Here is a 14,071-nt window from a genome sequence, read left to right as displayed (position 1 = left end):
GTGACATCAAATCCTTAAATTCCTTTCTTTTCTCTCGATAATGTTGAGACATTACCCAAAGAACAAAATTCATTAGCAAGACATATAAATCAAAATATAAAAAAAAAATTTACAAACCTAATATATATAGATATAAGCCAAATCAATTAATTTGTAAAATTTGCTTTAAAATCCATACTCAACCTTTAAATTTAGCCTTTCAAGCCCTATCATATATTAATATTTAATTATTATATAATTAAAAATAAAAATATTTTGATAATATAAATTATAACTTAGACACAATAATAGGGTCTTGAACCTAAAAGTATTCATGAGACAAGCTGGGCCGATTTCAAAAAACAGGCTTAAAATTTTATTCAAGCTCGACTTAAATAAAAATATTAAAACTCAAGCCCGATCCAACCCATCCATATTAATTTTTATATTATTTTAAAATTATATAATACATCAAAAATACTAAAAACATCAAAATAAATATTTCTCAACAAATTAAAAATAAATTTTAAAAATATATAGACTTAAATACCATTAAAATAAATACAACTTAACAAATAAATACCTCTAAAATAATAAAAAATTAACAAATACTTTTAAAATAATAACAAAGTTAACAAGAAAATAAATTTTATACAATATCTAAATAATAACAACATAATAATAAAATAGTAACAAAATAAAAAAATAACATTCAAAAATAAAAAAATATATAAATTTTTATTCTTTAATAAATTCAAGTTAAACCGAGCAGAGCCAAACCCAGGCTAAAAATATTTTACCAAAGACTTATCTGACCCAAGACTCAATTCATTTTTTAAATTTATTTTTTAAATTAGCTTTTCTTTTTTTTATCCAAACTTATTTTTCGGGCCTATATTTTTACTCAAATCTGCCAAATAGCCAGACCCATGAAAACCCCTACCTGGATCCATCCATCCCTGGGTGTCATCATCTTCAGCCCCTTTGGAATTGTTCATCCTTTTACCAGTTCCAACAATTTACCATTTCGAGTTTCGATTTCTTTATCTTAAAAATGAAGTTCCGAAATGGTTTCAACTTGTTCATGTCTATTAACAAAACTTAGATTCTTTCCCCTGAATAATGGAATTTTCTCTTTCACCTCAACATCCTCTACTCATCTAATCTTTAATTTTATCCAAATATCTTCTGACAGGCGGTGATGAATTGAGGTATTGTATCGGCTTGAATTCTGTTCCTAACTTCTTAAACCAAAGTTGAAGCAAAGTACACAACACAAAAGTGCTTTTATTACTACTAAAACTACTGTTCTAGTACAAGAACCTACTTACTCTTTGACATTAAACACATTTTTTCAAGCTTCAAAACACAACAAACACCATAGAGTAGAGCATCACTTGACATTTTGCATTAAAAAAAAAAGTGAAATTACTCTGTGATTTCAACGACCCTAACATTTGGCCTCTCCGGAGCTTGAGTTTGCTTCCCAATAGTGACGATGAGCATCCCATTCTCCATAAAACCTTCAATCTCATCAGTCCTTGCATTGTCGGGCAACTTGAACCTGCTCATGAAGTTACCATTTTCAGTGCTTATCTGAAGCATCCTGTCATCATCGATGAAAACCAGAACTTCATCTCTGGTGACCCCTGGAAGGTAGGCTTTGTAGACATGGGCCCTTGGGGTTTCTACACAATTGAGTTGGGTCCCCAAGGAGGGGAAAATTTCAGAGGAGAAACCAGGGAAATGGGTGGAAAGAAATGAAGGGAAAGGGAAAGGGAAAGAATGGGAGAATGGGTTCAAAACATCCAAGTTGTTGAATGGATCCCATAATTCAAGAGAGAAAGGATCAGTGGGTGTGCCTTGTTGGCCATTGATCGGGACAATTGACATGGTTTCTTTCTGGTGGGTTTGGAGTGAAGGAGTGTGTTGAAAGCTCTTGATTTTGGAAACACAGTAAACAGAGGAAAGAGCAAAGTCTAGTTTAATGCGCTCCAACCTCAATGAGGAAATGAACAAAAAGGAAATCTCCAGCAGGGGCATAATTGACATTTCGTCTTTTCCGGCACTTTCTAGAATGATATGTTGGTATGAGAGTTTGAGGCTTCAACTGAGGTTTAGCCCACTCTAGAGCACTGTATTCTAGGCTTTTCCATTATTTTTACTTTTTAACTATGAAGATTCCATTACAGGTCGAAAGGTTAAAAAAATTCAGAACACATAAAAAGTATAAGGGGTTTTAAGCCCAAGCCCAGTACCCAAGTTGGAGTGGGAGTCTGGTTGGTGAAAGATGTCTGTAACACCTGATCAAATATTAGACCATATGTAAACAACACTTAGTCGTAAAAAAACTGCTACAACAACAAAACAAAAAAATAAGAATAACATTACTAAATTTCAAACAAGCCAAAAACAAACTCATCATTGGACTTCAACCACCAAAAACACTATGAACTGGTGCGTTTTTTCTCATAATCTTCCCGATGGATCTCCGCATAGCCCCAACAAGAAATGCTCTTCGAATCAAGTGTACAGTGTCAAACTTGAGAAAAACGAGCCTCTACTAGCGACCGGTCAAGCCTGAGAAATAAGAGGCTCGGCACAAGCCCCACAGTGGGGGAGTCCATGAAAAATGCAGGTTTACTTACATGAATTAGTTATAATTTCACTTAAAAATTTAGATCATATGTTATTATGAAGAATTAATTTAATACAGAACGTAGTGAAAAGTTATAGAACTAAAATAAAACTTAAAAAATTAATTTTTTTTAAAAAATTGGCTGTTGTCGCAAAATATTATTATAAAGAAGATATGTTGTATTTAGCACCTAAGTTTAACTTTAGTATTCAAGTTGATACCTAAAATTTAGCTTTAATGTTCACTTTGGTACCTAAGTTTTTCTATTTTGATACTTAAAATTTTTTTGTCTTAATTAGGTACCTGAGTTTAGTTTCAATATGTTCAATTTGGTACTTATGTTTGTTTACTATAGCATGTGTTGAAAATTTTTTGGGCCACATAATCTCATTTGGTTTAGATACCAAATTGAATATTGAAACCAAATCCAAGTACCAAATTGAGACAAAAAAACCTCAAATACCAAATTAAATACTAAAATCAAACTTAAGCACTGATTGATATATTAACCCAATAAAAAATTAAAAATTATATTGCATTAACCAGGAAAATATTATTGACATTTTAGGAAAATAATTTCTGGAAAATGATTTACTTTTCTGGAAAAGCTAATATTTTCTGGTGTTTGGATGAAACTGTATAAAATATTTTCTGTTGTTTGGTATATTTCTTAAAAACATTTCATAAAAGTTGTTTTCAATTAAACAAACATGCATTTGAGATTTTCTTATTTTCTCATTGTTTAATTAAATTTATTTTTATCTATAATTTTATATTTTACATCGTTTTGTATATATTAAAAATATTATGTTAAATTGATTCATTACAACGTCATTTTTAATTACATGACTACGATGTCAACAATTGGACTTGATTTTCAAATTTGAAAAGTAAAGGGACAAATTCTTGAAAATAAAAGTACAAAGACTAAATTACAAGTGTACATATATTTTAACCTTTATACTACAAAACATTTATTATTAAAATATTAGTATTGAATATTTTCAATAATATGTGAATAATATTATTTTAAATTATTATTTTAAAATTTATTATTAAAATAAAATTGAAATATTAAATAATTTATTATTTATTATATCACTAAATATAAATAATTAAATATGTATGTTTAATAATATTGAAAAATATAATATTTTAAATATTTTTAAAAAATAAAATTTATTATCAATATAATAATATTAAGCTTGATTTAAGTTAATTTTTATAAAATATAAAATTATCTATAAATGAACTCTTTTCCGGAAAATGACTTACTCTTTTCAAAATAGTAAGTTATTTTTACAGGAAAAAGAGCTTATTTTATCGTAAAACCTTTTCCATGTAAACAAACGAACCCTTACAACCTTACAATGATAAAGAGATGATGAATTACTGAATCACTGGTCATATTTACAGTGGAAAATCAATAATATTGACATTTAGAAAGCTAAACTATAAAGCAGCAGTTCTCAAAACACGAAATCTCAATAAACTTCAAGAAAAGATGCTCAACAAAATAAAGAAGAAGGTACAAAACATGATTGAATCCTATGTTACTCCGACTTTTCACTTTATCTTTTAGGTACTCGTACTATATCCAGACATGAGTACAGGATATGATCATGAAATCTAGAAAAAAGAATTCAACACACTTGTATACCGCACTCACATTTGAACCTGACTGACGTAGATTGAACACATCAATAGTTTGCCGTAACTCTCAGCGTCAGATAAATCAATATCAATGTCCCCAAACATGACCTGAGCCAAAGAAGGAAACAATAAGCCATTGATCGGAAGGGACTCCTCTGATTACTGTTAGTACTAGGAAACCTTATGGTAGGTTTCAAATACCATGTGCTGCATTACTGCCAAAATTCTGACAACAATGGAGCAAACCTACTTCATTGTAAAAATATTAGACTCCGTCAGGTTAAGGGTAGAGGTGTAACCGCAAGTCCAGTGGAGTTCCAACTGTAAGAAGCTCGATCAACTCAGACTTAGAGACATGAAATTCGGTTTGAGCTTGATTGAGTTTTACTCTTAAAGCTCAAGCTCGATTCCAAATAAATATTGAATTGCTTGAACATGATAGATTAGGCTCAATTAAGTTCATTTACCTAGTAAAATAAGCTCAATTTTCATGCTCAACTTCAAACTCAATTGTTTATGCCCAAGTTCAAGTTGATCTCCCTAACATCTTAAACCTTCTTGTTCTAAGCAAAATATTTCCTCCATAGATGTCAACTAGTTCTTAAGTGTTTTAATTTTGGATATCTACTGGTTATACATAATCCTTATTAATGTATTTCTCTCACTCCTCAATCACGTTAGAACCATGGGATTTGATTACCAATGCGGTTATTTCAAAGATGCTAACAATGATTAAAATCTTACTAAATGGAAGTAATAATAAAAATGTGAAGTTCAAAAGTAAACTGTTTATTTGCTAGGAATTCAAGACCTTACAGGATTGAGAAAAGGAAGAATATTTTCCTTGAATCAAATGATGCAGCTCGTTTATATCTTTTCCATCTATTCATTGGTGCTTCTTGAACCCTCTCAGTCAATGATTTTTCTGTTCAAATCAAACCCAGTTTTTGAGTTCCAAATATGTTCCACATGGCATGATTAGGTGGTACCAATGGATGAAGAATCAAAAATGCAATATGCATAACCAAAAGACCTAGATGGTTCTACATGTGGAACGCAAAATACAGCAGAAAAAAGGTAGCACACAATTCCAAAAACATTCATAAAGCTAAACAAAAGTCTAGCGATCAGGAGAAATGTTAAATAGAGTTCAATCTTAGATTTCTTCAAAACCCTTTGAAGTAATACTTAAACAAATAGAGTTGTCAAGTATCAACCTCAGGCCTACTTATTGGCATTTGGTTCATTTGTTCTCAGTTATCAGTTCACTGGAATTATACATGTCAAATGAAGCTCTTTTGTCAACTTCAATCTTCTTAGGGGTGAATGTCTAGGCCTGCAGGCAGGCGCTAATAGAAAACAATAGAAACAGTGAACTAAGGGAACCTCTGTTGTTTGCTAGTTATATAAATCACATTGGAAGTGAAAGTTTAGATGTCGAATCAACACATTAATGCCTCGTTTGGTTATTAGTGTAATAATATAAGGAAAAAGCTTATTTATTACATATGTATTACAATAGTTAGACATAATATAAAGAATAGTTGATACAAATTTAAACTTGTAATTAGAAAGATGAATAATAACTCTTGTAAAAAATAAGACCTCTTCAAAGTAAGCGAAAATTTTTCCTTCTCTTTGCTAAAAGCAAGTCATGTGAATGGCTAAATATTACCAATTGCATTAGTTTATAGCCAACCCATATGCTAAAAATAAGTCAAGTGAGTGAATAAATGATACGCAAGAAACATTGGAAACCTGGATTGCATTTAAACAGCTTGGTTACCAACATAATGTCCTATCCTTTGGAATGTTTTCTTGTTTAGGCGAAACTATTAATCATTTCTTATGCAATATAAAGCAAGCACAGCAATATCAATTATGGGCAAGATAGGGAAGTTTTTGTTCCAAATAGGTAATAGCATATGCTTACAGACCTGCAAATTAAAACATTAACAGTTCAAAGCTGAGTGAACTCTCACCTACATATAAGCTTGACTGTCTCTGCAAAACCTTCTGCAAATTCTGTAATTCATTGAGATCTAGATCAAGGTGAAAGAAGAAAAGAAGTACCAAGACTCAAGGAAAACCATCAATGCTTTGATGACTAAGTAATTAAATTTTGCATATCCCACACTATATGTAGGATCTGCATTTTACTGAATATGCCATCTTAAAAGGAGAAATTTGCTGGAAGATTCACGCTATAAAGATAGGAATATCGAACTTACTGTCAGTACGCCTTCAGTTTTAGAATTTCCAACAATCTCATCACTGGATGTAAGTATGTCAGGAAGCTCTTTCTCAATGTTTATATCCAGAATGCACGATGAATAAGCATCTTCACTATCCACTTTCAAATTGATGCAGTTGTGGCAACTCAATTTCGCATCCAAACACATCTGGTTTTCAGATGGAAAAGGAACTTCCAAGAGGCTCAAAAAAGTTAACTGTGGTGTACATTTTGGACTCGTGTTTCCTTCCTCAGGCAACACAGAAATGCTATAGACATCCTGGCCCTGCACAAAGGAACTGAAAACTAATAGCAGCACAGAGAAAATAAAAAAGCAAGTTTATTAATTTCCAAATTCTCATTTTAAGATAAGTTATTTGAATGAAAGAATAAAAGTTTGAACTAAATTTTAAACAGAGATTATTAGTAACCAAACTACTGTTTAGAAAATATATAATCTAGAAAATAACAAACATAGAACTCAAAAAGTGGAATTCAAACTGCAGTATCAATTCTCATGGAGAATGACTAAATTTGAAGTATTCAATATAAGTTCTGACATTAGGTCATCTCAAAAGACGGGCGGCTGTATAAACTTTATCTAAGTTCCTTTTTGAAGTTCTCCAAGAAATGAACCAATCTGATAGAACAAAAAGAGAGGAGGAAAAGGAGGGATTTCAAGAGATCAGACTGATTCCAGGGAGATCAGGAAAAGCTCAAAGCTAAGGTGCAGGTCTTGAAAAGAGTGGTACGCTTAACTTTAACTTTTAAAGGAGAAACTGATTCTCAAGCTGTAGCAAATATACCAAACAAACCCTTTTATGTTAATGATCAAATGGCTACTAGACAACTAAAAACAGGTTTTAAACCTTTATATAGAGATAAAAACATGTAAATGACATTATTTCAGATTTATGACCATCACTTCAGAGTAAATATATTAAATTACAGCCTGAATTTCCATCAACAACGATGCATGATGTGCATAAAGAAAGAAATCACCGGTTAAGTGCCTCTCAAAGTATTCAATAGAGCAAGTCAATTTTTAGAAATCCTCCCTTTAGACCAAGTCATTTGGTTTTGATTGGTTTTATAGGGGAGAAGAAAAAGGCAGCAGCAGATTATGAATGAACTTACATGTGAAGTGTTTAAGCTGCATTTTTCTCTTACTGGAAATGAAGTCTCCTCTATTAGAATAGGCAACACATCTGAAATTTCAATAAAAGGAATTCATTAAACATGCTCATTATCAAAACTGAGGCCAGGTAAACAATACCATATCTAACACAGAAATCTTTACCGAGAGAACAATGATGGTTGGTCTCATCAAAGCTTGGCTTAATCAACTCAAAACATGCAATGTTGACTGGTAAATTGGTGCTTCCACCCCCCATCCCCGATAAGAATGGTTTCTCCTGGAAGTAACCGTATCTTAAAATAAAGCATTTGCAAAACAAACTTCGACAAAAAAGGCTATAAAGATGACATAACAAATAAGAAAAGCTCTCTTTTAATTTCATTTGAATGTGAGATTTTGAATTCCATTCTAAGTCAAGGCTATAAAGATGGAACTTTACCATTAGAATTTAAAAGGGAAATAAATATACAATTTGCTAATTTGTAGTGATAAAGAATTTCTATTGAAAATTGAGTACTGATTTTCAAAACCAATTCAAGAAAAGAAATCATAATAATTAGAATCATAACTAGGAATTAGGCAATGCAAGATAATCTAGGTTAGCATAGCCATAATAAAAATAAATAAAAATCCCATTCGACAAGAAACTAACGAAAATGCTTATATATAAAAAAATGAAGAGAATGCAAGAATTGAAGGTAATCTATCTTCCTTTTACTACATTTCCGCTGCAACCAAACAAGAATTTGTGTTTTGTGAATGAAAAAAGCAATGAAAGATGAACTAGATCATAACGGCCATGAAATTTCTGCTATTGATATGCAGTTATAAGGAAATTTGAAAGCAACCGGAGAAAATGCAACAGACTTAAGTGTAAAATTCCTCCATTATTTTTCCGACAAATCAAGCAAAGTCTTTCCTTTTCAAAAAGAATTAAAGAAGCTTAATCCAAAATTAGAAACTTAATGTCCAAAAACAGCTCCAATTCCATAACAGAAACAGAAAAAATTCTAAGAGCTACACATTCCAAAAAATAAAAAAAAAAACAAACGAGAAAAAGAAAACTCACCTCCTCGATCGATTTAGCGGCCATTGCAGGAAAAAGAAAAAGAGCAGCAGAGAATTATTTCAGACAGAAAATCTCTGAAAGTTTCAAAGGTGCATTTTCTATTAACATTAAGAATTCTCCATAGCTGAGAAGGCAAGCCTATTTCCCAGAAAAAGGCTCGTGATTACTACAAATCTGCACCATATTACAATATTATATTAACATTATCTATGATAAAAATAATCTAAATATATCTAATATAATTATATAACGGTTAAATTACACCAACGGCAGTGGGGAAGCAGCCCCTAAAATGTAAAATTGCATTTTAGTCTCTTAAAATTTTTAAAATTTTAAATTAATAAAAGTAAAATTATATTTTGGCCCTTCTAAAATTATAAAATTTGATTTAATCCTTTATAAATTATAAACATATAAACTATAAAAATTAAAATTTCACCTAACCCCCCTAAAAAATTTTTCTGGCTTCGCCCCTGACCAACAATCACTCAACTTTGATCTAGCTGATAAAATAATCATTTTGATTTCAATTCAATAAATCAACTTTAAAAAAATAACAAATCAGTTACTAATGTTATTGAAAAGTGACAAATCAGTCACCCATTAGTATTTTCTATTACAGGCCTAATGGGATAGGCGACGTGGCCAATCAACTTGCCACGGTGGACGAGGTAAAGTTTCAATTCAGTCACTCACTTTCAAAAAATAACAAATCAATCATTAACGTTATCGAAAAGTGATAAATCAGTCACCTATTAATATCGTTAAAGAAAAGTTGCAAATCAATGACTCATTAATATTTTTCGTTACAGGCTTAATGAGATAGGTGATGTGGCCAATAAACTAGCCGATGTGGTCAGTTAGCTTATCACATTAGACGAGGCAAAGTTGAGTTTTTTTTTTCGTTCTTCTTTTTTTGTTTTTTTCTTAAATAAATTGCTAATATTTTTACTTTTTGCGTAAATGACACTTATATATATATTTGGGTTCGAAATAACGTGGTGGCCTATTAAATGCTAGGTCACTTTTTTGTTACATCTGTAATGGAAAATGATTAGTAGGATTGATTTATTACTTTTTGAAAGTTGGGTGACTGAATTAAAATCAGAGTGACTGTTTTATCAGGTGTATTAAAGTTGAGTGATTATTGGTATAATTTACCCTTATATAACAATATTACTCTTTAAATGACACTTGGAGAGCACGAAATAAAAATAAACTTACTTTAAATTTAAAAGAGTTATAGAAAATTTAAATAAAATAATTTTTATTTATCTCTTAAAAATGAGCGAATAACTTAAAAATACCGAAATATTTTAAAAAATTACCAAATCAGATATTTTTTCGAAAAATTATGGGATTAGACCGATTTTACAAAAATGCTTCCCAACTCAGTTAATTTGCAGAAAAGCGCTTTTAACTGGATACATTTTCCTTGTGTTCTTTTTTTTAAGGTTAGGGTTTTGTTTTTTAAGGTTTTGTTTTTTTAAGGTTTTTTTTTATATTTTTTAAGTTTAAAGTTTAGGGTTTTTTTATATAATTTTTTGAGATGTAAAGTTACTAATTATTTAATTCGATATTTAGAAGCATTGTATTTTCATCCATCGCGAATTGAAAAATTCAATTCGATTCAAAATCGAAACTCCAACTACACTGTTTGATTAAATCTTAGTTTTTATTTTTTTAAATTTTTTTAATGCAACTGAGTTTTGGTCCTTATTTGCAATGCATTTTTGAACATTCAGATAGGTTCAGTGCATTATTTTTTCTAGTGCATTATTTTCGAACATTGAGATCAATTTAGAAAATACGTCTTAGGAATCTTGGGATATCTGATGGTTGAGTGGGGAAAATTTTGGAGTTGAAATTGCTAGAGGGAAAAACACCCAACACATCTCCCAATACAATATCATCAACACAGATGACCCCCAATTGAGATCGCTCACTTCTCTAAAGTCAACAAGTTTTAGAAGCCATCTTAAATGGACAAAATTTCATGACTTATCAGGCATGAGGAGACCTACAATAATCAAAAGGATGTATGCCCGAGCATGTTGTTCTCTTTAGACTTCAGTCGAATCCTCATCGAACCCACCGAAATTTCTTTTTAACCAATTCATATCTATTCGGGCTCCATAAATTGTTTCCAGAACCCTCCATAAAAGTTGCTCACATACGTCTCTTCAATCGGCTATGTGAACTAACCCAGTCACTACCAGCCCATCCACTGGTAACCTGAGCTATAACTGTATGTCCTCTAAAGTGATAGTACACTTGCCATATGAAAGATGGAAGGTGTGTGTCTTGGGTCTCCACCTTTCCACCAATGTGCTTACAAGTTTGGGGTCCAATTTACACCACCGACCAATAACAGTCACGTGCAAAAATTTGGCATCTCGCAAGTAGGGTTCGGTTAAAGGTGATGGAGAAACGAGTAGAGTACGAATATACGTCTCCAAAATTTGATCTTTCGGCTATATATAAAAAAACACATACAAGATATTAAATTCCAATATAACAAGAAAATATTTAAATTAAATTACATTAAATATAATAAAAAATTCTTACAATCTGCAATTGGCTAACAAAAATGTGCTTGCCATCCAAACGGACTATAGATTATGTCATTGTTAATTTCAGAAAACACGAAATAAATTGTAATAAAAAAATATTTTTTGAAAATCTTAAGACAACTTCAATAAAAATAGAGAGTTGAGAGAAATAAATTTTAAGTGAGAAATTAAGAGGGAATTGAGAGAAATTTAAGAGAGATTTGAGAATGTGAGAGAGAGTTGAGATTGAATTAAAAAAAAAAAAAGAAATGTGTGGAGGGGTTTATATAGAAAAAATAAAATGGTCGTTGAGGGGACCAACGACTAATTAAATAGTCATTGGAGAAAATAGTCGTAGGGGTGAGTGATCGTTGGGGGAAAACGCTTCCCGCTGGAAGCGTTTTCGGAAAATCGATCTAGTCCCATAAATTTTTTTCAAAAAAAGGCTTAATTTGGTAATTTTTTTAAAATTTTCAGTATTTTAAGGTCATTCACTCTTTAGAAACGACTAATTTAGGGGAAAATGTCAATTTTTTTTGGCAAAATAGCCTTTTTTTTTAAATTAGAGAAATATATCGATTTTGAAGAGAGAGTGTGGAAGCACGTCCAATTGGATGTGTTTCTACACAGTTGGCAGGAAAGTGCGCCCAACAGGATTTGGGAGAATAGAGAGAATTAGATTTGAGTGAAAAGAGTGGAAATGACCTAGGTTTATACAAGAAAAAAAGTTACTGTTGGGCCATTTATAATTTTACTGTTGGCCAGATTTGAAATTTGATTATTGGAAATTTACGGTTGGAGGAAAACACACCCAACTAGACTTGTTTTTTTGCATACTCGAAGGAAAATGCGTCCAGCTAAGCGTGCTTTCCTACCAATTGTGCTGGACGCATTTTCATACACTCTTTATAAAATCAGCTTATTTCCCTACTTAAAAAAAAAAAAACCTATGTTGCCAAATATTTTTTTGGACATTTTCCCTAAATTAGCCTTTAAAAACACTATTAAAATTCAAAATCTAATACAATATAATTTTTTTATTCCACCATAAATGGAGTCTTTTATTTAATTTTAACATTATTATTAAACTTACCTTACGTTCAAATTTCATAAATCTGATATAACATAAAATATTTTTTATCATAATTATCTATTAAATTTATTTATTTTTCAATTAGAAAAATAAAAATAAAGTAGCGTAATAGGAGAAGGACCTCTAAACTTGAGCAATAGGCTCTAATCATACATCTAGTCCTATCGTCCGAATTCCTCATCTGCACGATAACTTTGAGCATTATCCATAGAATTGAAAAGGAAGGAAGGGAAAGAAGTCTCACAGGATTTGCATGTAACAATGTAACAATTTATTTTTTAGTGGTGTCGAAATAATGATTTGAGATAATAAATTAGATGAATAAATTTGTATTAATTATTATTTAATTGTTGTTGAAAAATAATTCAAAAAGTAAAGTAATGAAAATAATATTTAACAAAAACATAATGCTTGAAAAGTAATAATATAATATTAAAAATCATAAATTGAAATCACAATTTAAAATTTAAAGATGAACACATTACAAATCTTTAATTTTCAAAAATAATGTAAATCAAACTTAAAATTAATATTTTATTACATTATATTAATTTATCATTAATTAAAATAATCTTTCATTTCTTTTATTGCTTTAATCCAAGAAATCATAATCCAAAATACTGTTAACCAAAAACATCCACCTTTCCTGATCAAACAAAAATCTAAAAATTAAGTCAAGGTAGAATAATAAAAACAATGCCAAAAAGGTATTGCAAATTGTTTTTCGCTATGTACTTTTGCCTTTTTAAATAATTTCTTCTTGTATAATAAAAATTTATTAAATGTTAATAAATTAGGGAGGAATCCATTTATACATGATAAAAACTAAAGTAATTTTTATAGATTTTTGTAATTAGTTATATAATTAATATCTTAATAATTCAACGGTTGAATTTATTAATATAATTATATTTGTCATATATGTAAATATTTTAAATATATTTATCATATCGATCTAAAATATTTTATATATTAATATATATTCAACGGTTAATTTTTTTTTACATAAAACAAATACACCAAATTTGACTTTCCAGCTACAACTCAAGTGGAAACACAATACCTAGTGTCGGAGCTGCTCAATGTGCTTCAAATGGATAACAAGGATGTGAGGAGGCTTCATTCTCTTCTGGGCTTCTTGCAAACTGCAAGTAAATATACGTCATCCATAGATATATTCCTTTCTACATGTTTATCATTTAAATGGCTATACGATGTGAATCTTCCGAACCTGTATAAATTTTACACTTTACGCTTTGCATAAAGTAACAACTATATTTATGAAGGCACCATGCAAGTTTAATGTTAGAACCATTACATATAAAAAGGATAATGATGCGGATTGCCTCTTTCTCAAAAACTAATATCTGATTGCGGTCCATGACCACTTTTACTAACAATTTCTCAATTTTACATATTTGCTAGTCTCACTCACAATGACAATAATAGAGTGAAATATTTATTGTCTGTACAAGATGATCCTAAGCCATAGGTTGTAATTGGTTACGAAATATAATAGGAAAATTACCTGCAGCTGTTGTCACAACAATATTTGTCCTCCGCGTTCAATGTCTCGGTAGAAATGACGGTTTTCAAACAGCTAGTTATTGAGCTATTCTGCTCAAATCAAAGAAAGTTTCATCTCTCTTTTATCACGGATGAAATAATGAGAGAATTTTGTTTCTAGTTTTGGTCACATATTCATGTGTCAAGTTT

The 14,071-nt window shown here is 30.4% G+C and overlaps 2 protein-coding genes across 3 annotated transcripts; both read right to left on the bottom strand.

Moving 5' to 3' along the window:
* Positions 1–1,235: 1,235 nt before the first annotated feature.
* On the bottom strand, positions 1,236–2,046 carry LOC108487382 (18.5 kDa class IV heat shock protein). Its single transcript, XM_017791710.1, has one exon. The coding sequence runs from the start codon at positions 2,029–2,031 to the stop codon at positions 1,408–1,410; it is 624 nt and encodes a 207-aa protein (XP_017647199.1). The 5' UTR covers positions 2,032–2,046; the 3' UTR covers positions 1,236–1,407.
* A 1,936-nt stretch (positions 2,047–3,982) lies between these two features.
* LOC108487623 (uncharacterized) lies at positions 3,983–8,960 on the bottom strand. 2 transcript variants are annotated; one of them, XM_017792007.2, is made up of 7 exons: positions 8,711–8,960; positions 7,804–7,918; positions 7,641–7,711; positions 6,502–6,789; positions 6,253–6,295; positions 5,087–5,195; positions 3,983–4,378 (listed from the first exon to the last, which is right to left on the bottom strand). In XM_017792007.2, exons 1-7 carry the CDS (start codon positions 8,732–8,734, stop codon positions 4,318–4,320), a joined length of 711 nt encoding a protein of 236 aa, XP_017647496.1. In that variant the 5' UTR covers positions 8,735–8,960; the 3' UTR covers positions 3,983–4,317. The 2 variants fall into 2 exon arrangements, with proteins under 2 accessions (XP_017647496.1, XP_052876462.1); XM_053020502.1 differs by having other exon boundaries at positions 6,253–6,286.
* Positions 8,961–14,071: the final 5,111 nt, after the last annotated feature.

Source organism: Gossypium arboreum, chromosome 10, assembly GCF_025698485.1.
Source record: "Gossypium arboreum isolate Shixiya-1 chromosome 10, ASM2569848v2, whole genome shotgun sequence".
Lineage (NCBI taxonomy): Eukaryota > Viridiplantae > Streptophyta > Magnoliopsida > Malvales > Malvaceae > Gossypium > Gossypium arboreum.
This window is presented reverse-complemented; position numbering and strand designations above follow the sequence as displayed.

What these genes read in the sequence shown, in the direction of transcription:
- LOC108487382 (XM_017791710.1), bottom strand. Translation starts at nt 2,031, where the DNA reads ATGTCAATTATGCCCCTGCTGGAGATTTCCTTTTTGTTCATTTCCTCA.
- LOC108487623 (XM_017792007.2), bottom strand. Translation starts at nt 8,734, where the DNA reads ATGGCCGCTAAATCGATCGAGGAG. An exon ending in CCGCTAAATCGATCGAGGAG is followed by an intron (nt 7,919 to 8,710) that starts GTGAGTTTTCTT and finishes GGTTACTTCCAG; the next exon opens with GAGAAACCATTCTTATCGGG. An exon ending in TTCTTCCTTTTCTCAATCCT is followed by an intron (nt 4,379 to 5,086) that starts GTAAGGTCTTGA and finishes TCTTTGGCTCAG; the next exon opens with GTCATGTTTGGGGACATTGA.